General features: G+C 45.4%; 1 protein-coding gene across 2 annotated transcripts in view; it reads right to left on the bottom strand.

The window, feature by feature from the left end:
• The window catches only part of LOC139368768 (nuclear receptor coactivator 3-like), a 114,851-nt gene that overhangs the window by 23,402 nt on the left and 64,821 nt on the right, over positions 1-26,628 (bottom strand). The window contains exons 2-5 of one of the 2 annotated variants that reach the window (XM_071108089.1): positions 24,586-24,665; positions 21,914-21,964; positions 8,891-8,998; positions 7,820-7,980 (exon numbers count right to left, since the gene is read on the bottom strand). In XM_071108089.1, coding sequence (XP_070964190.1) covers positions 7,820-7,980; positions 8,891-8,979 — 250 coding nt within the window. In that variant the 5' untranslated portion in view covers positions 8,980-8,998; positions 21,914-21,964; positions 24,586-24,665. The remainder of the gene's footprint in view (positions 1-7,819; positions 7,981-8,890; positions 8,999-21,913; positions 21,965-24,585; positions 24,666-26,628) is intronic. The other variant, XM_071108088.1, reaches the window with a different exon arrangement.

Here is a 26,628-nt window from a genome sequence, read left to right on the forward strand (position 1 = left end):
GGGTCAGGCCTCCTGGGACAGCCCCTTTTCTGCCAATCCGAATAAAACCCAACTTTGAGAAATTATCAGCAGACCGAGCTTACCTCAATTACGGGATGGCTAAAGGTTGCAGACCATGTTTTTCTCCATTAGGAGGACAAGGGTTGTAAGACTATTGCTGAATCTTTTAACCATACCACGTGGTTAAACTCTTAGACTATCGATACTGACAGAATAAGAACAAGTCATAGATATTAATTACTAGTCTGCAGCTAGGAATTCGGTATCATTCTACAAAATAAATTAACTTTTCACCAGCGATCAAGACGACACACTGAGCGTAAATATATATATTGATTGCAATTGTTCCCAAATGAGTGAGCGTTCATGTGCAAAGGATTAGCATTTCAATTGTTATAATTATCACTCTGTAGTGACTTCTTAGTCGACCCCCACTTCCCCTTTTGTCTAACAAGCCGCCATGCCGGTTTCGCCCACAAGGGCACATTCTCCTATCATTTCATGTCACCACATTTACCTTGTTTGTTTATGCATTTCTGTGAATTACTTAGTTAGTAATAAATAAATGATTTAAGACAATTAATTTATGTATGGATGACTCATAGTGAAGACTGGGTTCGTGCAGATAACCAATAATTTACGACGTTAGGAATGAGACTAACGTGAGGTAAAGTAAATAATTAATTAATTTGAAGACTAATTGATCAGATAAAATATCTGAAAAGTTATTTTAGGAAATGATAACTTTGTAATCTGAATATTTTTCCTTGGTGCCCCGACTTCCTAGTTAATTAATTACGTGATTAATCAGTTGATCGCGTAATAACTAATTACAGATAATTTTTTATAAAAACTACCAGTCTTCAGTTAATGATAGTAAAGACACGACAGTGGTCTGCTTGAAACATGTTGGTATCACAGACTCAGACAGGGAGCGGTTGAAAATGTCAGTGAAGACACTTACCAGTTGGTCAGCGCATGCTTGGAGTACACATCCTGGTAATCCGTCTGGCCCTGCGGCCTTGTGAATGTTGACCTGTTTAAAGGTCTTACTCACATTGGCTGCGGAGAGCGTGATCACACAGTTGTCCGGAACAGCTGATGGTCTCATGCAAGAAGTTATTTAGCTTGTCTGGTAGGCTTGTGTCACTGGGCAGCTCTCGGCTATGCTTCCCTTTGTAGTCTGTAATAGTTTGCAAGCACTGCCACATGTAGTACGATTTGATCTTAGTCCTGTATTGACGCTTTGCCTGTTTGATGGTTCGTTGTAGGGCATAACGGGATTTATTATAAGCTTCCGGGTTAGAGTCCCACTCCTTGAAAGCGGCAGCTCTACCCTTTAGCTCAGTGCGAATGTTGGCTTGGCTTCTGGTTGGGGTATGTACGTACAGTCACTGTGGGGATGACGTCCTCGATGCACTTATTGATAAAGCCAGTGACTGATGTGTTGTACTCCTCAATGCCAACGGAAGAATCCCGGAACATATTCCAGTCTGTGCTTCCAAAACAGTCCTGTAGTTTAGCATCTGCTTCATCTGACCACTTTTTATAGACCGAGTCACTGGTGCTTCCTGCTTTAATTTTTGCTCGTAAGCAGGAATCAGGAGGATAGAGTTATGGTCAGATTTGCCAAATGGAGGGCGAGCTTTGAACACGTCTCTGTGTGTGGAGTAAAGGTGGTCTAGAATTGTTTTCCCTCTGGTTGCACACTTAACATGCTGATAGAAATTTGGTAAAACTGATTGAAGTTTTCGTGCATTAACTTCTTCGATATAGGGGGCGCTCTTTTAATTTTTGGATGAAAAACGTTCCCGTTTTAAACAAGATATTTTGTCACGAAAATATGCTCGACTATGCATATAATTGACAGCTTTGGAAAGAAAACACTCTGACGTTTCCAAAACTGCAAAGATATTGTCTGTGAGTGCCACAGAACTGATGTAACAGAAAAAAACGAGATAAAAATACAATCAGGAAGTGCCACATTTTTTGAAACCGCCTCATGGCAATGACTCCTTATATGGCTGTGGAGGAGCTAGGAGTCAGCTTACCTTTTCCACGTTTTCCCCAAGGTGTCTGCAGCATTGTGACGTATTTGTAGGCATATCATTGGAAGATTGACCATAAGAGACTACATTTACCAGGTGGTCGCTTGGTGTCCTCCGTCGCAATTATTGCGTAATCTCCAGCTGCAGTATTTTTCCGTTTGGCTCTGATGAGAAACCGACTGCCAGGAATGATTTTTCATCGAATAGAATTGTGAAAAACACCTTGAGGATTGATTCTAAACAACGTTTGCCATGTTTCTGTCGATATTATGGAGCTAATTTGGAAAAAAGTTTGGCGTTGTAAGTGACTGCATTTTCGTTTTTTTTTCTTAGCCAACCGTGATGAACAAAACGGAGCTATTTCTCTTACACAAATAATATTTTTGGAAAAAATGAACATTTGCTATCTAACTGAGAGTCTCGCCATTGAAAACATCCGAAGTTCTTCAAAGGTAAATTATTTTATTTGAATGCTTTTCTTGTTTTTGTGAAAATGTTGCCTGCTGAATGCTAGGCTTAATGCTATGCTAGGCTATCAATACTCTTACACAAATGCTTGTGTAGCTTTGGTTAAAGCATATTTTGAAAATCTGAGATGACAGTGTTGTTAACAAAAGGCTAAGCTTGTGTTTCAATATATTTATTTCATTTCATTTGCGATTTTCATGAATAGGAAACGTTGCGTTATGGTAATGAGGTTGAGGCTATGATTACGCTCCCGGATACGGGATTGCTCGACGCTAGAGGTTAAAGTCCCTGGCCACTAGGAGTGCCGCCTCTGGATGAGCATTTTCCTGTTTGCTTATGGCGGTATACAGCTCATTGAGTGTGGTTTTAGTGCCAGCCTCGGTCTGTGGTGGTATGTAAGACAGCTACGAAAAATACAGATGAAAAATCTCTAGGTAGATAGTATGGTCTACAACTTATCACGAGATACTCTACCTCTACCTCAGGCGAGCAAAACCTTGAGACTTACTTAGATATCATGCACCTGCTATTGTTTACAAATATGCGTAGGCCTCCGCCCCATGTCTTACCATAGGCTGCTGTTCTGTCCTGCCGATAGAGTGTATAAACCGCCAGCTGTATGTTCTTAATGTTGTCGTTCAGCCACAACTCGGTGAAACATAAGATATTACAGTTTTTAATGTCCCGTTGGTAGGATATACGTCCTTTCAGTTCGTCCCATTTATTTTCCAGCGATTGAACGTTAGCTAACAGAACGGAAGGCAAGGGCAGATTAGCCACTGATCCTCACAAGGCATCCTGATCTCTTTCCGCGGAACCTACTTTTCCTTTTCCAGCGAATCACGGGGATCTGGGCCTGATCGGGTGTCTGTAATATATCCCTCGCATCTGACTCATTGATGAAGAACTCCTCATCCAATTTGAGGTGAGTAATCTCAGTTTTGATGTCCAGAAGCTCTTTTCGGGTCATAAGAGACGGTAGCAGCAACATTATGTACAAAACAAATTACGAACAACGTGAAAAAACAAACAAAATAGCATGGTTGGTTAAGAGCCGATAAGATGGCAGCCCTCCCCTTCGGCGCCATCTTAAATTCCTAACACACCTTGAATTCCTAACACACATCTCCTGTACAATATCCTGTGCAAGTGTGTGTGCAAATAAGAAAACATTAAAAGTATGAAGAGATGAGCTGTGAAAGGTGTAAAGTAAACTCTTATGACACAGATCTGTGTAACTACATCACAATCCACTTATTAAAGCTCCAACAACCACCAGGGGTCAGCGTTTCCCAACCTTCCCTCCACACAAAGCACCAGGTAAGGGGAGCAACATCCATATGCAGCCTTCTCTGTCTGAGGAGCGAAGGGGCTGAGACCAGACCAGGGCTGGACGTAGACCAGAGCAGTATAGTGTATGGTTTGGACTAGGTAGCAACTTGCCTTGCTGCCTTCATACTTTATATTTAGTGTGCGATTTAAGAGGCACTGGCTGGCTGGCAGAGATCCAGGCAGGCACTAGGCAACAGCAGTATTAATGCAGAAGCTATCTGGAGCTGGGCTACAGGAATCCTTCCATCTGATTAGGTCCCAGAGGGGACAGATACAGCAAACAGAAAGAAAAACAGCCAGCCCTGCTCTGAAGGTAGAGATCCTAGAGTGGGAAATCAATAATTTCCAGGCCCAGGGACATGTACTAGTCTGTGGCGGCCTAAATGTCAGAACTGGACAATAACCTGACACCCTCAGCACACAGGGGGACTAACACCTACCTGGAGGTGACAGCAATCCCTGCCCCATATGCCTCCCAAGGCACAACATGACAAAAAAAAAGCTCTGCAGCTCTGTCGTACGCTGGTATGTACAAAGTCAAAGATCGGCTTCGAGGGGTAAGTACATCTATAGCTCATCTATAGCTCATCTCTTGGCAGTAGTACTGTAGACTACTTTATCACTGACTTCAACCCAGAGTCTCTCAGAGCATTCAGTCAACCCACTGACATCCTTATCAGGTCACAGCAACATCACAGTCTACTTGAACAGAGTAATACTCAATCATGAGGCATCAAAGCCAAAGGAACTGAATAATATTAAGAAATACTTTAGATGAAAGGAAAGTAGTGTGGAAACCTACCAAAAAACATTTAGGCAACAACAAATTCAATCCCTTTTAGACAACTTCCTGGACAAAACATTTCATTGTAATAGTGAAAACGTAAACTTGGCAGTAGAAAACCTAAATAGTATATTTTGACCTCTCAGCTTCCCAATCAAATCTAAAAACGTCACATAGAAAACTATAGAAAATTAATAACAATGACAAATGGTTTTACGAAGAATGCAAAAACCAAAGAAAGAAATCTAGAAACCTATCCAAACAAAAACATAGAGACCCAGAAAACCTGAGCCTTTACTATGGTGAATCACGAAAACAATACAGAAATACACTACAGAAAAAGAAGGAACAGCACGTCAGAAATCAGCTCAACGTATTTGAAGAATCCATAGACTCAAACCACTTCTGGGAAAATTGGAAAACACTAAACAAACAACAACACGAAGAGTTATCTATCCAAAACGGAGATGTATGGGTAAACATATACATGGTCAAATACAAATCTTAGGATACCTGACCACTGTGACTGACCCAAACTTAAGGAAAGCTTTGACTACCTACAGTCTCAGTGAGCATAGCCTTGCTATTGAGAAAGGCCACCGTAGGCAGACCTGGCTCTCAAGAGAAGACAGGCTATGTGTACACTGCCACAAAATGAAGTGGAAACTGAGCTGCACTTCCTATCCTCATGCCAAATGTATGATCATATTAGAGACACTAATTTCCCACAGACTACACAGACCACAAAGAATTTGAAAACAAACCCAATTTTGATAAACTCCCATATTTATGGTGTGAAATACCACAATGTGCAATCACAGCAGCAATATTTGTGACCTGTTGCCACAAGAAAAGGGCAACCAGTGAAGAACAAACACCATTGTAAATACAACCCATATTTATGTTTATTTTTCTTTTTCTTTTGTACTTTAACTATTTGCACATTTATTCTTAATGTTTACTGTTAATTTTTATTGTTCATTTCACTTTTGTTTATTATCTACTTCACTTGCTTTGTCAATGCTATCATATGTTTCCCATGCCAATAAAGCCCCTTAAATTGACATTTAATTGAGAGAGAGGGGATAGAGAAAATGGGAAGAGGGGTGCAGAAGGAGAGGGAGGTGGTGGAGAGGTAGAAGGAAAGGTAGAGAGACAGAGGGAGAGAGAAGGGTTAGACAGAGGGAGAGCAAAAGAGAGAGAAATAAAGAAAGAGAAAGGTTGAGAACAAATTTGTAGAAAGAAAGAATGAGAGAACCAGACAGAGTTGTAAAGAGTAAAATCCAATGGCACTTTATTATTCACTTCCGGTAACTATGGCAACCTGTCTCCGGAGAGTCAGTGCCAGCTGTACTTCCCCTTCCTGTCGAGGTGGCAGAGACTAACTGTCACCTCCCCCTGCCTCAGTCTCGGTCTCTGTTCAGACTGACTATCACCTCCCCCTGCCTCAGTTTTGGTCTCTGTTCAGACTGACTGTCACTTCCCCCTGCCTCAGTCTCTGTTCAGACTTTAATCCTCCCACTCAATTAGGCTCAGCTAGATCTAGGACACTAAACTGATCTTAAATCAGTGTCTAGGGTCAACTTAAGCCTACTACTCCCTGCGGTTCCCCTACCAATGCCCATCACAGAAGGCTGCTGAGGGGAGGACGGCTCATAATAATGACTGGAATGGAGTAAATGGAATGGTATCAAACACATGGAAACCATGAGTTTTATGTGTTCGATTCCATTTCATTTACTCCGTCCCAGCCGCTACTATGAGCCTGTCCTCCCTAATTAAGATACCACCAACCTCCTGTGCCTCCAAGCCATTGTGAACACCTGTGGTGTCTATCCAAAGGGGGAATGAAACATGCATCAAAAGTCATGTAAAAGTACTGTAAAAGTCTGCAAATGATTCACTATCTACAACAACTTCAACAAGATTGTACCAGACAATAACGGAGGCAAAGCAGTCCACTTTGATTACCTGTAACGGCAGTTACACAACCATAGTTGCTCTTGCACGCACACACACACACACGCACGCACGCACGCACGCACACACACACACAGACACACACAGACACACACAGACAGGCACACAGAAGAATTGACATGCACACAAAGCCCTGCCAAAGTTCCCCCCAAACAATCCCCAACAGCCCAGGCTGTGAAATGGTGTGGAGATGAATGAGTGATGGATGAGTCTGTGGCTCTGTGCACCTGGGCCCACAGTTCTCCCTCTCCTCCACCCCTCCCCTCCTCTCCCTGGCCCAGCTGCTCTGGGGGAAAGACACACAGCCAGGGCTCCAGCCCTCTCACAGGCCTGCTCCATACTATCAGCTCTAATTGCCTCCCTCTTAGCCCATCTGGCTTTCCAGTGCCACTCCAGTGCCACTCCAGTGCTAAACCAGTGCTAATCCAGTGCCACTCCAGTGCTAAACCAGTGCCACTCCAGTGCTAAACCAGTGCTAATCCAGTGCCACTCCAGTGCTAAACCCGTGCCACTCCAGTGCTAATCCAGTGCCACTCCAGTGCTAATCCAGTGCCACTCCAGTGCTAAACCAGTGCCACTCCAGTGCTAATCCAGTGCCACTCCAGTGCTAAACCAGTGCCACTCCAGGTCTAATCCAGTGCCACTCCAGGGCTAAACCAATGCCACTCCAGTGCTAATCCAGTGCCACTCCAGTGCCACACCAGTGCCACTCCAGTGCTAATCCAGTGCCACTCCAGTGCTAAACCAGGGCCACTCCAGTGCTAATCCAGTGCCACTCCAGTGCCACTCCAGTGCTAAACCAGTGCCACTCCAGTGCTAAACCAGTGCCACTCCAGTGCTAAACCAGTGCCACTCCAGTGCTACTCCAGCGCCACTCCAGCGCCACTCCAGTGCTACGTTCACATCTGCTAGACTATGATCAAGGCCAATAACACTCCACATGTTTTAGGTGCACTAACAACATTGGGAGCCACAGATTTAAGGGATGATATGATGAAAGTAATGGTGATGGGTTTACTATTAGTCTTGTCCAAAGGCTGACAAAAAGTAGTGTCCAAAATAGGGAATAGGGTGCCATTTCTGTCATTGCCACAGTACTGGTTCTGAGACAGCCATGTCTAGTAGTGGTACTGTGTAGTCAGTGATAAAGTTGCAGATATTACTAATGGGTTACCCACGGCTACAATGGGTGTCTGTCTCTACTCACCCTGCTCTTTTATCTGTCTGATCTGGCGCACCGTCTCCTTGAGGATGGCACACTTGTCTGGCTTGACGTTGAAGCTGTCGATGTCACCGAGGTTGGCAGAGATCAATTCGGCCAGCTCCTCGATGTATTTAGTCTCCTGCTCCCGCCGTCTCCGCTCACACCTACAGGGTGTACCACTATGTGTTATTACCGGTATTCACCATTATTATTTACAGTTGTTTTACCAGGGTTCTATTCATTAGGCACCAAATAGAAGAAAATGGACTGAAACAGGGAGGGACTACCTGAAATTGTACAATAAGAAATGCTTGTATTTGTTATCCATTTCAAAACACTTTAAAAACATTTTTAAAAATCATGCCCGACTGAATATGACGCTGGTAGTTTGACTACGAAAACGGCCTATTTCCATGTTTAAGGTTACCGAATCTGCCCAGAGTCTTTAATGTGCCGAATGTCAAGTACAGTATAGCATTCTGGGGATGTGGTTCGATCACTACAATAACAATCTTTCATTCTCTGAGCATTGACTCATCCATGCTTGGACATACACATTCAACCTTCCATGACTTTGAGAATGGATTTTCAGACTATTCAAACAGAAACTGGTTTCCAACAGGTCAATGTTGAGCTTAACCCAATATCCCACCGAAATAATCTAATGGTCAAATATTGTGTAACCGGTTTCAAACTGGTACAAATTGGCTATGTTTACACAGGCAGCCCAATTCTGATCTTTTATTTTACTAATTGGCATTTTGACCAATCAGATCAGCTCTGAAAAAGATCTGATGTGAAAAGATCTGATGTGAATGGTCAAAAGACCAATTAGGGGTGAAAAAAATCTGAATTGGGCTGCCTGTGTAGACTTGAGTGTAGACTAGATACTCTTAAGGTGAATGACTACAGCTACTAGTGATCTCCAGAGTCAGTAGCCAGGGTTGACCCACAGTAGAATACAGTAAAAAGGCTACATACACCCTGTTGTAATTCCAAATGTATGAATAAAAATGTGTATTATCGGACTTGGCAAAATATATTTGTATGTTTTGTCACCAGCCCCCTACTCACCCCAGACCGGGCGTGTCGCAGGTGGAGAGCTTGCGTTTTCGGTTTTCCGAGCTCAGAGGCTCCATGGAGTTGTCCCCCAGTCCGCTCATCGTGTACACATATCAGCACCTGACAGGGACAGGAAACACAAACCCTTAGACAACAGATGAGATGATTTGAGGGATGGCCAATAATATGTTAATGTGGCTGTTAAAAAGACAAACAGGTGTAGGAAACCTCCATATATAAACACATCTAACCTTATGGCTATTGTTCAAACCCAAAGACAGACACCCACACCGACATGAAGGAGAAGCTTTATGTTAAATATACATATACAACCAGGGTACTCTTAAGCTTATATTATGCAAATAAGACACTCTTGGCACAATATGAAAAATCGATATTGCATTTAGCAACGTCTGCTTCCTTCTCTTTCAGGGTAGAGTGTGTGTAGGACCGGCACAGACAGACACACACAGACACACACACAGACACACAGACACACACACACACACACACACACACACACACACACACACACACACACACACACACACACACACACACACACACACACACACACACACACACACACACACACACATGTAGCAGGATTAGCAGCGTCTCTGACAGTAAGCCAGTCTGCACGACTAACCCGGTTAAGACAGACATCTGTCTCCCACAATGCATCACACTCGGTATACAGGAAGTGGGCTGGCAAAGGAGGGGGGGAGAGGAGAGCGAGAAGTCGGCAGCAGGAAGTCTATGCTGATTAGTCCATTTCTTTACCAGTGACGCTGGGGAAAAGTGAGAGGGGGCAGGGGTAGAGGGAGTGAATGCAAAAGGAGGGAGAGTGAATGAGGTAGGAGACAGAAAGGGAGAGGACATAGAGGGGGGAGATTCAGGAAGAGAGCAGGAGGATAAGAGAGCGGTGGGAGACAGAGAGAGGGAGCAGAGAGGGAGAGGGAAAAGCGAGGTGAAGGGGAGGTAGCAAGAGGGAGAGCGGGAAGAGAGTGAGAGAAGGAGTGGAAGAGAGGGGGAGGAGAGAGAAAGAAGAAAAGGACGCATGTAGACAGGCCCATGAGCTTTGAGTCTCTGTGGTGCACGATCGGGAGGAGAACCACACTCCAGTGCCTTTCTTTCTTCAAGTGCATAATTTTTATTCCATTGATTACATGGTTACCCTCTGACTGACATGCATGAAGCCTCTAATGAATAGAAAGTAAATCCACCAGAGGGAAAGGAAGCAGTGTCGCCATTCTCTCACTCATTTATTTTACAGATAGTTTATGTTATAATTATTAGTGGTAGCCTAATGTTTATCCATCACTGTGATACATATTTTAATTTCAATCATTGCAAGGACATACGATCGGCTTCACAGAAAGACTAAGTTTGTTGCTACATTATCCCAGCGGTTGACTCAACACCAAATATTGCATTATAAAAATATTGCATTATAAAAATGTTCTACCCAGCCTATGCATTCGATCAAGCCTGCTGGTCCGGCAACATCTGTCACACCCTGATCTGTTTCACCTGTCTTTGTGATGGTCTTCACTCCCCTCCAGGTGTCACCTATCTTTCCCATTATCCCCTTTGTATTTATACCTGTGTTCTTTGATTGTCTGTTGCCAGTTCGGCTTGTTTGTCAAGTCAACCAGCGTTTTTGTGTCTCAGCGCCTGCTTTTCCCCAGTCTCTATTTTTCTCACCCCCCTGGTTTTGACCCTTGCCTGTCCTGAATCTGAGCCCGCCTGCCTGACCACTCTGCCTGCCCGTGACCCTGCCTGCCATCCTGTACCTTTGCCCGACCTCTGGTTTACTGATCTCTGCCTGCCTTGACCTGTCTATTGCCTGCCCCTGTTGGATTATTAAACCATTGATAATTTGACGCTGTCTGCATCTGGGTCTTACCTTCCTACCTGACCGTACGAATAGGCAGACCCGGGCCAGCTGCGCAACGCCATCTTCTCCCAAGGAGCCTCCATTGGTAGGCACAAGGAATTGCTTTGTGGTCTTATGGAGGAGGTCCAAACATTGGCTGAGTGCCATGACCGGGCGTTGGACATGCTCCTGGAGCAATTCCGCGGGTTGTCTGGGAAGCAGCCTGCCCTCAGTAACTCGGCAGTTAGCAGCGCCGCCCCACCGGCCACTCCACCTTCCCGGGAGCCCCGTTTACCTCCCCCGGAATGCTTTAATGAGGAACCAAGCACCTGTCGGGCGTTTTTAGCTGTGTGCCCTGAGCTTCAGTCCTCCTTCCCCTCAGATCGCTCCAAGACAGCCTACCTCATCACGCTGATGTCTGGGAACGCCTGCGGAGTGGCTGACTATGCGCTGGATTTCCGCACGTTGGCAGTGGAGAGTGCGTGGAACCAGGAAGCACTGTGTGACATGTTCCTGCAGGGCGTCCTGAAAGAGGTCAAGGACAAGAACACCCGAGGTTTTCTGACCTTCCTCGCGTCACCAAAGACAGCCAAGGCACTGTTTCTCGAGCCTATGCAACTAGGCAGAGCTGGGCTGTTGCCAGCGGACCGGCAACACAGGATCAACACAAGGTGCTGTCTGTATTGCTGGACTTTTGGTCATTTTGTGTCCTCTTGCACGGTAAAAGACCAGGCTCACCGGTAGCTCACCGGTAGTGACTACTCTGGTGGGCCACATTGAGAACTTTTCTGCTTCCCTTACTCGCACCCCTTTTTCATGTCATTCTGTTGTGGGGAAACCAGTCCAAATCTCTCCGGGTAATCATTGACTCTGGGGCCGACGAGAGCTTTTTGGACGCCACACTGGCTTCCGAGCTGAACATCCCCACTCATCCCCTCTCCATTCCCATGGATGTTAGAGAGCTGGATGGATGCTCTATAGATCGGGTCACCCATAACACCACTCCTATTAACCTAGATGTGTCAGGGAATCAGCGAGACGATTCAATTCCTGCTCATCAAGTTCCCCCAGATTCCTGTGGTTTTGGGATTCTCCTGGCTCCACGACACAATCCCCTCAGCCCATGCTATCATGGGCTGAAGTCCGTTCTACCACGCCTATTGTCTGAAGTCGGCGCAACCAACCCTGGGACGTCTTCCTGGGGGCTCAGAAGTTGCTCCGGACCTCTCTGTCATTCCCGTAGAGTACCAGGACCTCCTGGAGGTGATCAGCAAGTCCCAGGCCACTTCCCTTCCGCCGCACCGCCCCTATGACTGCGGGATTGACCTTCTCCCTAGCACCACGCCGCCCTGGGGACGTCTGTACTCAGTCGGGACCAGAGACCAAGGCTATGGAGACCTACATTGGGGACTCCCTAGTTACAAGATTTATCCATCTCTCTTCCTCTCCCGCTGGCACAGGTTTCTTTGTGAAGAAAAGGACAAGACACTGCGCCTGTGCATTGACTACCGAGGACTCAATGACATTACGGGAGGGGGACGAGTGGAAGACCGCCTTTAACACGACCAGCGGCCACTATGAATATCTGGTCTTGCCCTTTGGCCTCACCAACGTCCCTGCCGTGTTCCAGGCTCTGGTGAATGATGTTCTCTGTGACATGCTGAACCGGTTCGTCTTCGTGTACATTGATGACATCCTCGTCTGTTGACGGCACTCAGCTGGGGTATAGGGAAACAGGTCTGGGAGGCACAGCAGTCCCAGCCAAACACGGGGGGGGGGGGGGGGGGGGGGGCAGATAACCGGATGTTTGTGCCTGACACTGTTCCTCCGTGGCTCCTCCAGGCTTGCCTGTCACCTGGGCTCTCGTCGGACCCTGGCCTTTGTGCAACGACGCATTTGGTGGCCTACTATGGTTCTGGATGTTGCCGCGTTTATCGCCACCTGCACGGCCTGCACACAGAACAAGACTCTTCGGCAAGCTCCGACTGATCTTCTCCAACCACTGCCTGTCCCTCACCGTCCCTGGTCCCATATGTCCCTGGACTTCATCACGGGTCTGCACCCGTCTGAGGGCAACACTGCCATCCTGACTGTGGCCGACCGGTCTTCCATAGCCGCCCACTTCATTCCTCTCCCCAAACTACCCTCGGCCAAGGAGAGGGCCCACCTTATGGTGCAGAACATCTTCTGGATCCACGGACTACTGTTGGACATGGTCTCCGACCAGGGTCCTCAGTTCTTATCCCGGTTCTGGAAGGCGTTCCGCACACTCATTGGGTCGTCGGCCAGCCTGTCCTCCGGAATCCACCCCCAGTCCAACGGCCAGACGGAGCGGACCAACCAGGTCGTAGAGACAACTCTTTGCTGCCTAGTCTCCGCCAACCCTGCCACCTGGAATCAGCAACTGGTATGGGTTGAGTACGCTCGCATCCACCTTCCTTGCTCTTCCACGGGTCTCTCGCCCTTCGAGTGTTCCTTGGAATATCAGCCTCCACTCTTCCCCTAACAAAAGAGGAGGAGTCAGCAATCCCTCTGCCCAGATGTTCATCTGCCGCTGTCGCCATACCTGGAAGAGAGCCCGGGCCCCTCTGTTGAAGACCACTTCTAGGTATAGGCGACAAGCGGATCGCCACAGGACACCTTCCAGAACCGGGACAAGAACTGAGGACCCTGGTCGGAGACAATGTCCAACAGGAGCAGGTGGCTCCACGCTATCGGCTTGGGCTGAGGGTATGGCTCTCCAGGTGGAGTCAAGTAAACTTTCCCCCCTGTTTCATCGGACGTTCACTATCTCTAGAATAAGCCCCACTACTGTTCGTCTTTTGTTATCCCAGTACCCTCTGTATTCACCCTACTTTCCATGTGTCTAGGATTAAGAATGTGTCTCACAGCACTTTTGTCTTGTGTTTCCAGGTCCACCCCATCTCCCTGTGTCATCGATGGCCTACACAGTGAGACGCCTCCTAAGTGTTCGACCACAGGGCAGGGGTTTCCAGTACCTGGTTGACTAGGAGGGTTATGGCCCGGGCGAGAAGTGCTGGGTATACACTAGAAACATCCTGGACCCAGCCCTCATTGCCGACTTCCACCGCCAGCACCGTCGAACAGGTATGTGCCCAGGTAGGGCCCCTGGTGGGGGGGGGGGGGGGTTACTGTCACACCCTGATTGTTTCACCGGTCTTTGTGATTGTTACCACCCCCTTCCAGGTGTCACCCATCTTCCCCATTATCCCTTGTGTATTTATATCTTTGTTCTCTGTTTGTCTGTTGCCAGTTCAGCTTGTTTGTCAAGTCAACCAGCATTTTTGTGTTTCAGCTCTTGCTTTTCCCAGTCTCTCTTTTTTCTCGCCCTCCTGGTTCTGAGCACGCCTGCCTGACCACTCTACCTGTCCCTGACCCTGCCTGCCGTCCTGTACCTTTGCCCGACCTCTAAATTATTGACCTCTGCCTACCCTGAGCCTACCTGCCGTCCGGTACGGTTGGCCCACCTCTGGTTTACTGATCCCTGCCTGCCTTGACCTGTCTATTGCCTGCCCCTGTTGGATTATTAAACCATTGTTAATTTGACGTTGTTTGTATCTGGGTCTTACCTTCCTACCTGATAACGTCACCTAAATTAATGTGTCCTCTGGTATAACCAAATAAAATAAATAAAATGGAAAAGCCGCCAATGTAGCTCGACAATGTTGGACAGTAGTGTGATGCTCTGCCTCCCTTAGTGTTTCCGTTAGCCGGTTATTATTATATATATATTTTTAAAAGACTATCAAAATCAGTGCTGGCCAATTGTCAGAGAAGAGAAAATCCCAAAGCGAAATGCTTTTTAGACTATTCATTGAAATAACAATTGATGGAAATAGATTTGACTGATCATGCTTATCGGTCTATAGGTTCATTTGCATAATTTAGTACTTACTTACTGATTTTATTGTTCCCATGGGGAAATTTTGTTGCAGGGTGATGTACACATTTAAAGTGGCGTTTAAATAAAAAACAAAATTGACAATACAACTTCCATAACAGTTACATACCAATAAAAAAATTATAATAACTATAATAAAGAAAAATAAAACATAAAAAATAAAAAAGACTAGCCTGCTGCTGGCCTCACGGAGTCGATAGGAACATTAGCCCGAGCTATTTAAGAGGGATATCACACCTGGCACAAATTATTGTCTAGTTCTGTTTTTCCTGCTGAGGGGTGCCCTATACCTGTGCCCAGAGGGGAGTAGTTCAAAGTCCAGGTACAGGGGATGGAATTGAATTGGCGCGTGTATATAGTATATTCATTATGTATTTTATTTATCATACACGTACAGCATACAGAGCCTTTACGCAACAAATCTGTCAGACAGTGCGAGAGCTGCTACTACAGCAGCATCTCAAACAGCAAATGCATAGGCAACGGAAGGCAAGCTACATCAGCACATCACACACCACTTTGTAATGAGCTGGAGGCAGTAAGAATAAACATATATTTAATTGTTTGAAAGTTGACCGTTTTATTATATATGAGGCATGTCTTACCTTCAAAGTAGCGTAGCCAAAATCAGACCATATTGGTGGAGAAAAGTATTTTTATATGAACATTCTTTCATTTTCCAGTAGCCAAAGGCACAACCCTAGTCATATTAGAGACCCACGCTAGTTGTTGCATATTAGATCTCCCTACTTTCAAAATTTCAAACTGATATTTTCCTCTGTCTCATGAAACTGCTTGCTTGTGCGATTTTGTCAATTGTTTTCCCACTAATTTCACTATGGACAGAACATGCACGCGTACTCTACTGCCTCGTACGCTTAAAAAAAAAATTGTTTATCAACATTTTAAGATAAACGTTCTCATCTGTTGCATCAGACTTATTGCTTTTTAACTTTTTTTAATGAAATACCCCAGGGATCTATCGTCCCACAACTGCCCCAGAGTCTCGAACAAGCTGATCTATGGAATAGGTCAACTTTTCTACTATAGGGGATAGTAGATTGACATAAACCAGGGATTTTGCTGTTCATTACATGTCTTGTTGGCTGAGGAAAAGTAAAAGTGGACCGTTATTCTAACATCTTCAAAGTGTGCATCAGAATTCGGTAAGAAAGACAGCACATCATTGTAATATTCGACTTGCATGTTCTGTTATTATGAAATACCATTATCTAAATGTGATTTCTGTGATTCTAAGCACACTGGGTGAACGCCCTAATCAGGTTACGCACCCAATGCATATACAGTGGGGCAAAAAGTATTTAGTCAGCCACCAATTGTGCAAGTTCTCCCACTTAAAAAGATGAGAGAGGCCTGTAATTTTCATCATAGGTACACTTCAACTATGACAGACAAAATGAGAAAAAAAATCCAGAAAATCACACTGTAGGATTTCTAATGAATTTATTTGCAAATGATGGTGGAAAATAAGTATTTGGTCACCTACAAACAAGCAAGATTTCTGCCTCTCACAGACCTGTAACAACTTCTTTAAGAGGCTCCTCTGTCCTCCACTCGTTACCTGTATTAATGGCACCTGTTTGAACTTGTTATCAGTATAAAAGACACCTGTCCACAACCTCAAACAGTCACACTCCAAACTCCGCTATGGCCAAGACCAAAGAGCTGTCAAAGGACACCAGAACAAAATTGTAGACCTGCACCAGGCTGGGAAGACTGCATCTGCAATAGGTAAGCAGCTTGGAATCAACTGTGGGAGCAATTATTAGGAAATGGAAGACATACAAGACCACTGATAATCTCGCTCGATCTGGGGCTCCACGCAAGATCTCACCCTGTGGGGTCAAAATTATCACAAGAACGGTGAGCAAAAATCCCAGAACCACACGGGGGGACCTAGTGAATGACCTGCAGAGAGCTGGGACCAAAGTAACAAAGCCTACCATCAGTAACACACTACGCCGCCAGGGACTCAAATCCTGCAGTGCCAGACGTGTCCCCCTGCTTAAGCCAGTACATGTCCAGGCCCGTCTGAAGTTTGCTAGAGAGCATTTGGATGATCCAGAAGAAAATTGGTAAAATGTCATATGGTCAGATGAAACCAAAATATAACTTTTTGGTAAAAACTAAACTCGTCGTGTTTGGAGGACAAAGAATGCTGAGTTGCATCCAAAGAACACCATACCTACTGTGAAGCATGGGGGTGGAAACATCATGCTTTGGGGCTGTTTTTATGCAAAGGGACCAGGACGACTGATCCGTGTAAAGGAAAGAATGAATGGGGCCATGTATCGTGAGATTTTGAGTGAAAACCTCCTTCCATCAGCAAGGACATTGAATATGAAACGTGGCTGGGTCTTTCAGCATGACAATGATCCCAAACACACCGCCCGGGCAACGAAGGAGTGGCTTTGTAAGAAGCATTTCAAGGTCCTGGAGTGGCCTAGCCAGTCTCCAGATCTCAACCCCAAAGAAAATCTTTGGAGGGAGTTGAAAGTCCGTGTTGCCCAGCAACAACCCCAAAACATCACTGCTCTAGAGGAGATCTGCATGGAGGAATGGGCCAAAATACCAGCAACAGTGTGTGAAAACCTTGTGAAGACTTACAGAAAACATTTGACCTCTGTCATTGCCAACAAAGAGTATATAACAAAGTATTGAGGTAAACTTTTGTTATTGACCAAATACTTATTTTCCACCATCATTTGCAAATAAATTCATAAAATATCCTACAATGTGATTTTCTGGATTTCTTTTTCTCATTTTGTCTGTCATAGTTGAAGTGTACCTATGATGAAAATTACAGGCCTCGCTCATCTTTTTAAGTGGGAGAACTTGCACAACTGGTGGCTGACTAAATCTTTTTTGCCCCACTGTAGGTACTGTACATTTCTCAAATGTCCGGTAAATTAAAATGCTGCAGATCAAATGTCCTTTGCCACATTACCTAACTGTTCATTAACACACTTCATTTTGTTTATCTGTCGGCCCCAGACTCGAACTCCGGCCCTGTGTGTAGCTAATTGACCATCTCTGCCAATTCATCGCCATTTACCCGTTGTTGTCTTACCCGTTGTTGTCTTAGCTCTCCCAATCAGCACCTGTGAATGCTTACTGCCTCTCTCTAATGTTAATATGCCTTGTATGCTGTTGTTTAGGGTAGATCTCATTGTTTTATTTTACTGCGGAGCCCCTAGTTCCACTCAACATGCCTCAGATAGCTCCTTTGTCCCACTCCCCAAACTTGCGGAGACCGCACCTAGGTTAACTGGCGCCTTCAGAGATGCAACCTCTCTCATCGTCACTCAATGCCTAGGTTTAACTCCACTGTACTTGAACCATACCATACCATTGTCTGTACATTATGCCCTGAATCAATCCTACCACGCCCAGAAATCTGCTCATTTTTATTTGTTTTATTTCACCTTTATTTAACCAGGTAGGCTAGTTGAGAACAAGTTCTCATTTGCAACTGCGACCTGGCCAAGATAAAGCAAAGCAGTTCGAAACATACAACAGACTTACACATGGAATAAACAAACATACAGTCAATAATACAGTATAAATAAATAAATAGGCCATTGTGGCGAAGTAATTACAATATACCAATTAAACACTGGAGTGATAGATGTGCAGAAGATGAATGTGGAAGTAGAGATACTGGGGTGCAAAGGAGCAAGATTAATAAAATAAATAACAGTATGGGGATAAGGTAGTTGGATGGGCTATTTACAGATGGGCTATGTACAGGTGCAGTGATCTGTGAGATGCTCTGACAGCTGGTGCTTAAAGCTAGTCAGGGAGATATGAGTCTCCAGCCTCAGTGTTTTTTGAAGTTCTTTCCAGTCATTGTCGGCAGAGAACTGGAAGGAAAGGCGGCCAAAGGAAGAATTGGCTTTGGGGGTGACCAGTGAGATATACCTGTTGGAGCGCGTCCGGTTGGGTGCTGCTATGGTGACCAGTGAGCTAAGGCGGGCCTTTACCTAACAGAGACTTGTAGATGACCTGGAGCCAGTGGGTTTGGCAACGAGTATGAAGCGAGGGCCAGCCAACGAGAGCATACAGATCGCAGTGGTGGGTAGTATATGGGGCTTTAGTGACAAAACGGATGGCACTGTGATAGACTGCATCCCACTTGTAGAGTGGAGTGTTGGAGGCTAATTTTGCAAATGACATCGCCGAAGTCGAGGATCGGTAGGATGGTCAGTTTTACGAGGGTATGTTTGGCATCATGAGTGAAGGATGCTTTGTTGCGAAATAGGAAGCCGGTTCTAGATTTAATTTTGGATTGGAGATGCTTAATATGAGTCTGGAAGGAGAGTTTACAGTCTAACCAGACATCTAGGTATTTGTAGTTGTCAACATAGTCTAAGTCAGAACCGTGCAGAGTAGTGATGCTGGACAGGCGGACAGGTGAGGGCAGCGATCAGTTGAAGAGCATGCATTTAGTTTTACTTGCATTTAAGAGCAGTTGGAGGCCACGGAAGGAGTGTTGTATGGTATTGAAGCTCGTTTGGAGTGTCCAAAGAAGGGCCAGATGTATACAGAATAGTGTCTGCGTAGAGAATCACCCGCAGCAAGAGCGACATCATTGATGTATACAGAGAAAAGAGTCGGCCCGAGATTTGAACCCTGTGGCACCCCCATAGAGACTGCCAGAGGTCCGGGCAACAGGCCCTCCGATTTGACACACTGAACTCTATCTAAGAAGTAGTTAGTGAACCAGGTGAGGCAGTCATTAGAGAAACCAAGGCTGTTGAGTCTGCCGATAAGAATGTGGTGATTGACAGAGTCGAAAGCCTTGGCCAGGTCGATGAAGATGGCTGTACGGTACTGTCTTTAATCGATGGCAGTTATGATATCGTTTAGGATCTTGAGCGTGGCCGAGGTGCACCCGTGACCAGCCCGGAAACCGGATTGCATAGCGGAGAAGGTACGGTGGGAACCTGCACATCCTCATTTGCACATCTATCACTCCAGTGTAAATTGCTAAATTGTAATTACTTCGCCACTATGGCCTATTTATTGCCTTACCTCCTTACTTCATTTGCACACACTGCAAACAGATTTTTCTATTTTGTATTAATTGACTGTACGTTTGTTAATCCCATGTATAACCCTGTGTTGTTTTTTGTTGCACTGCTTTGCTTTATCTAGGCCTACCTGGCCTACCTGGTTAAATAAAGGTGAAATAAAACAAATGAGAAGCATCAAACTGTAGCTCTGTATGTAGTGAAACATAAGCAGTGTTTTTCAAAGACGCTCCCTCACTCCCTCTCTTTCCCTTCCTCCCAAAAGTGTTTCTTTCAAATCTATCCATCTCTGTCAATCTTTCCTAAGAGTACAATCTCGTGACTGCTTGTCTGTCTGTACTGTAGCTCATCTTCGCATGAAACTACTAAACTACCCTTCCACTGTCTGACGACAGAGAGAGAGAAAGAGAAAGACAGAGAGAAAGAGAGAGAGATGGCTCAAGAGCTCTAATTGCAGAGTGAATGAGGCAGCCCCAGAGAATGGCTGATTAGGAGGGCTACTGAATACCCCAGGGAAATGGGTCACCTCCAGTGTGGTGCGAGTTGCCTGCCCGCCCGCTTCTCCAGCACAGCGCAGGGTGAAAAGTAAATTACACGCCACAGGCAGTGGGGCCTGGTAGGACCCTGGGAGGCAGGGGTGCTGTGGTGGGTACTGGGTACGGTACCGGAGGGGTAGAGGGTGGGACGGGGAGGGGAGGAGGAAGTGGACGATGCCACGACTCCAGAGAGATCTACAATGAGTGTAAGTAAACGTTGATGGAGATGTGGTCCACCTCTTTCTCAATTAACATTCTGCCCACTTCCATTTGCCAAGAGTTGTGACCAATATTCTCTCTAATATTGTCTGGCACTGAGCAAATTTCAGGTCTGCTGAGCACAAACATGAACCTTGTGAAATTTCTGTGCAACTTCCGGCGCTCGTTTACTGTGAACACTGAGGCTGTACCCGCTTTGATTTACTGTTTTGGTAGCCAAGTAGACTACTTGATCATAATGTAGGCCTACCACAAAAAACTATGGAGAAAATGCATTACATAACATATTAACATGTAAATAGCGGTTCTGCCATTCAGCCTACAGTAGCAGCCCCAATATGTGGTGTTCAATGTAGGCCTACATGCAGGGATTGACATTATCTGTTTATCCACTTGTCCTTCAGACTGAACATTTTGTTGTGTTGTTTGATGCAAGAAACCATACCATTACCATTATTACCAAACCATACCATTATTACAGAGAATCAGACAAATTATGCTACCCTCTACCTATTGGTTACATAGCATATTCAAGCCTGTCTCAAAATACAACACTGCCCCTTTAAGACATAAAAAAAAGCTCTTTACCTGACTAGCTTTCAAAGATGGCTAGAAATGCTCTTGTAGGAAGCAATAACTCCCACATTGCTGACTACAAATCAGCTATAACTGGGCTAATAACTAACTAATTAGCAAAGAAAATTAACAAATGTGCACACATGGCTACATGCAGCTCTTGCTTTGATCTCAAAACAAGCACATAATAATCGCGACCGCTCATGCTGTAAAACAGTCTGGTTCAAACTGAATGGCACAAATCCATATATGGAAATGGTCTATTTGCATATTCTGTAGGTCTGCTGCAGCTCTGAGTGGTTATGGCACACCGGTCTGTGTAGAGTACAGCCCTGAGTGGTTTTGGCGCACAGGTCTGTGTAGAGTACAACCCTCGTGCCTGTCAATGCAATAGAATCCTACTCAGATGCACTCTGCCTCATAGTTAGTTTTAGATACTAAGTCTTGCATATTTTGTTTTGGTATGTTGCATTGAAAGTGGCTAATATTGTGTTGATTGAATCACAATTCCCACAGTAAAGGGAAACGTTGATAGTGTTAACTAATGGGGGAAACTCTAGAAAGTTGAGTGAAGTTCAATCTCGTGCTTCTCTGCACGGGCTGCTATTTCTTCTGCGTGGCAGTCCCTGGGAAGCTCCGTGCAGCTTAGAGGGAACATTGGTTGTGACTCAGCAAGGCTAAGATAGCTCCAGAAACCCCTGAGGTTGAACCACCTCCTTGAACTGCTCTCCAGCATACCAACCAACCAAATAACCAGCCTGCCAGCAGCCTAATGGTCCCATAGCACCTACATGGCACTGGCCGAAATTGAAACTATAGACAAAAAAAAAAACTTGCCCATGAACTCACCTCTTCAGCAGAGTATAAATTATGAAATCCAACCTCATTGAACTTCACATCCTGCAAGACAAAAAAGGAGAAAAGAGTAAAATATGTCATGGAATTCATTGATGTACAGCAGCCGCAAACTGTTAGGGTATTGATGCAGTTTAGAGACAAAATGTTTATGCAGATCGAAAGAGAGAGAAACAGAACGAGAAATACAAGAGACAGACAGACAGAGAAATGGTGCCCAGGAACAGTGCTGGAGATGTAGCCAACATTGTAATAGCACGGGTGTGTGTGTGTGTGTGTGTGTGTGCGTTGAGAAAATTAGCATGAATGATTTAGGGTGGAGGATGGGGCCCAAACGAGCAGCTCTCTCATGACTGATGATGTTTGTGTGTTTGAGAGCCATTAGGCAGCTGTTTACAGGCATGACGCTATGCAGGCAGAGGATGAAGGGATGGGGGAGGGAGAGAGAGAGTAGCTTGTGTCGTGTGCATAGGTAGGTCTGAGTGTCTCTTGATCATGTGTCTGTGTATGGGAGCCAAAATGTATTACTGTTTACCCAACCCATAGTACGACACTTTGCAATGAGGACTTTGTACTGAGGGACATTCTCTGACTTCCCACTCAATCAGATCAGTAACATTAGCTGTGTGTGTGTGTGTGTGTGTGTGTGTGTGTAAGGTAGCAAAACAAGTTCAGTCAGAAACAACAAGAGAGAAATAGAGAGAAATAGTCTCTGTTTCTCTCTATCTCAGTTCTGACTTGAAACAAAACAGCCTCAAACCAGCCTCCCACGTTAACATGAGTCATATAAAGAATGACCCAGTGCAACAAACAAACAAGTGTCTAAAATGGCTTACTGGGCAGAGACAGACAGACAGACAGACAGACAGACAGACAGACAGACAGACAGACAGACAGACAGACAGACAGACACACTGAGGTAGAAAAGGAATAATAGAAACTCAACTATATATGGAGATTTCTCTTGGTCCGTCTACATTTATGTCTCAACAGTGTCCGACTGATGATCTCTGTGACTTGATATTGTAATGAGGTATATCTGTACTATACTATATCTGTACTAAAAAGCACTATCAGTTTTTTTAAAGGAGTCAAGCAATCTCCACTGATACCACCCATTTCAAATGCATTTTCACCATGAGAAGCACACCATCAATGACCCACACCATCATTTTCTGAGTGAAAATGAGAGCCCGTCAACGCAGAGCAACCTGAGCATGGCAACAAGGAGAGGGTTGTTCCCTGTCCATTTAACAACTAGCCTAATGCTGGGAGAGACAAACAGACGAGACAGACTGAGGCTTCCTTGTTTCAGATAAGTGTCTCTCTTCTCATTGTTTTTCAGGTGCGAGAGGGGGCAAGCAGGCAGGTGGGCGGGCAGGGGGCGGTGCGGTGGTTTGTGGTTAGCGGGGGCAGGGAGTTGTGAGGCTAGGTGATACAGACAGAGACAGCCAGACCCATTTTCATAATCTCTGTTGACAAAACAGAAGAGCAGCGCGGCCTGGCCAGATCATGTAAAACTCCAGTAGGAACACAACAGACAGACCTGCAGTCTACAGCCATGCTGACGTAGTCAATGACTGGCTGTAGTCAGGTTGGTGACCTCCACTGTAATTAGCCCACGTTGGGACAAAGTTAGGAAAAATTCATAATACATAACGCATTGGGTCGATACTAGAGAATGGTTGACATACAGGACTGACTGAGGCATCATGGGTAGAGGAGTCTTCCTGCTGATCTAAGTCAGTGTGACATGATGCAGCAGAATCCCAGACTCACCTGCAGATCCCCCACTCCTCTTCTCTACCCTCTCCTTTCCATAAGCATTCTTGTCTCCTCCCTATCCACCTCCTCTCCTCTAAATAATATCATTCTCTCCTCCCTCTCCTGCCCTGATTTACTCATCTCCTCCCCTCCTCTCTCAATACCACCTCTGTACTATAGACATAATCTCACTCAACCCCACCTCTTCCTACACCACCACTATCCCTCTCTTCTCCATAATCATCCATCCCCTGCCTCCCCGCCTCCTGTGTGTGTGTGTGTGTGTGTGTGTGTGTGTGTGTGTGTGTGTGTGTGTGTGTGTGTGTGTGTGTGTGTGTGTGTGTGTGTTGCTGTCACCTGCAGACTAGGGTACAGATAAATGCTTTTTTCTGTCTCTATGGGAGGCAGAGCAGGGGGAATAATTTGATTTCTCCTGCTGTCTCCCCAGCAGCCTCTTTCTCGCTCACTCTCCACCTTTCCATCTCAGCCTCTCTCTCCTTTCTCTATCTCCCCTTTCTCTCTCTCCACCTTTCTCTCTCTCTCTCTCTACCTCTAAATCTGCTCTCCCTCGCTCTTCCCTCTTTTTACCTCTCTACATCTCCCACCCCCTGCTTTCTCTTGCTTAAACCTGTACCATTGAAATTCAATATGACAAATCCAAAATGGCTCCCAAAGCAATGGACCTTCGCTCTATATTACCATGTCCGTTCGAGTTGCTCAATTTCTATGGTCTGGCCAGGGGGATCAGAAAGAATGTTGTGTTCCAGAACAGATGAGCAAAAAGAAAGAAACGTGTTCCATAACAGATAAGCAAAAAGTAAACATTTGAACTCCTTCTACAACAAACGATAGTCCACCGAAACAGGTAACCATACCAACAGCCGTGTGATGACGTGACCCACCTTGTGACGGAGCCTAGAGTGGACGAGACAATTTCTCTCCTGCAGATAATGGTCCTGGACTGGTCTACTGGTATTATACCCTGGAGTATATAGAACGCACACACGCACACACACACACGCGCACACACACACACACACACACACACACACACACACACACACACACACACACACACACGCACACACGCACACACGCACACACACACAGGGCTTGGTATTAATGAAGTTGTTAATGACAGCCCAAGAGACAGCATTAACATGAGGAGCAGAAGACATGAGGGAGGCAGCCTGGGTCTGGGTCTGGGTCTGAGAACAGGGACAATTCACTGTGTTTTCAGTTAGAGAACGTGCACACACAACATCCTTATTCCGAAAAAGGATGTTGTGATATGAGTTGGAAGGAAGTCCAGAAGTATTAGAGCGAGACTAGGACATGGTGACTAGACCAGCCACGCGTGTTTCCGCGTGTGTGTGTTCATTTTTCCATCCACACCAGACAAGATCATGAAACGCAGGTAAAATTATCAAATCCAACTGTGAACTAACTTTATTAATTTGGGGACAGGTCGAAACACACGTGAAACTAGGGCTGACCCCATGTTGTCGACTGGTCGATAGGCTGATGGTCGACAGGTCGAGCAGTGGCAAATACATATAAAACAATTATGGCACAGGACAGGTGACACCAGTCTGATTCACGATTGTCTCCATTGCTGAGGCCACAGGGATGGCACACCAGTATCATCAGTAGTACATTTACAGTTCATTCCCATCCTTTCTAATCTACATTTGTTTGGTTATGGTCATGTCTGTTCGTTTAATATATTATTATTCCAGTCTTACTGTTGTCATTTTAGGAGTGGACACGTTGTTTGAAGAGCGCACACCCTAGGCTACATTTGGTTTATTTCATTTTGTTTGGAGCGCTCCTGTCAATCTTGGACACGCATCTGATAATACATAGAAGTAGGCCTAGGCTACCTGGCCTGCATGCAAATGTAGGCCTATTAATGTGCCCATTTGGGGATCTGATAGTATTTCTGATTGTCTTAACTCACCATCCCTGTGGAGATTCTCAAAGTAATTTTTTCTTTGCCTCTAACAGTAAGTAAAAACCGTAAAATCGGCCAACCCTAGAGTGTACATGTGTGCGTTTGTGAGCGCATGCCTGTGTGTGTATGTTTGTGAGCGCGTGTCTGTGTGTGTGTGTTTGAGAGCGCGTGCCTGTGTGCCATGCATCATCCAGCCTGACCGTTGGCTGCACCCCGTGATGAGGACCAGATGGGGGCTGTCAGGGGGTCGCTAGTTTGGGTGATGTATGGGCCCTCACAAACCAACAAAGGCCCTCCTTCAGCCGATGTGTTTCCTACTAATTGAGAGGGGAGAAAGATAGAAAAGGAGTGAGAGAAAGAGTGATTGCTTAAACAGAGTGGATTTATGGCATGTCCATGACAAAGGGGAACGTCCAGTGAGAGTTTAAGGGGCGGGGACAGATAGGCCTTCAGTGGGATCATTAATGTGTCATTGTGCTCGTATTAGTAAAGCCGTTCAGAACAGAGCTAATAATACTAGTTAACTGCATGTGGTGCTTGTATAAACGTTAGGCCTTGACTATAAGAGCATTGAGAATGAGGTTAAGATGCATTGAGTGTGTGTGTGTTCAGCTCATAAGCACTGAGGCACGCTCTCGCCGAGGCCTTTTCCAGACCCTCTCTCCTGCCCTCATCTCCTATTCTTACACTCTCTTAGCTCGTTCTACTTCTCAATTGCACCTTGCAGAAAAGAGTGCCTTTGATTTAACTATATAACAGACTGTGTGTGTGTGCGCGCGCGTGTGTATGTGCATGAAGCCGCTGCAGCAGCATATACAGTGGGGCAAAAAAGTATTTAGTCAGCCACCAATTGTGCAAGTTCTCCCACTTAAAAAGATGAGAGAGGCCTGTAATTTTCATCGTAGGTACACTTCAACTATGACAGACAAAATGAGAAAAAAAATCCAGAAAATCACATTGTAGGATTTTTAATGAATTTATTTGCAAAATA

Source organism: Oncorhynchus clarkii, chromosome 16 (genome assembly GCF_045791955.1).
Source record: "Oncorhynchus clarkii lewisi isolate Uvic-CL-2024 chromosome 16, UVic_Ocla_1.0, whole genome shotgun sequence".
Classification (NCBI taxonomy): domain Eukaryota; kingdom Metazoa; phylum Chordata; class Actinopteri; order Salmoniformes; family Salmonidae; genus Oncorhynchus; species Oncorhynchus clarkii.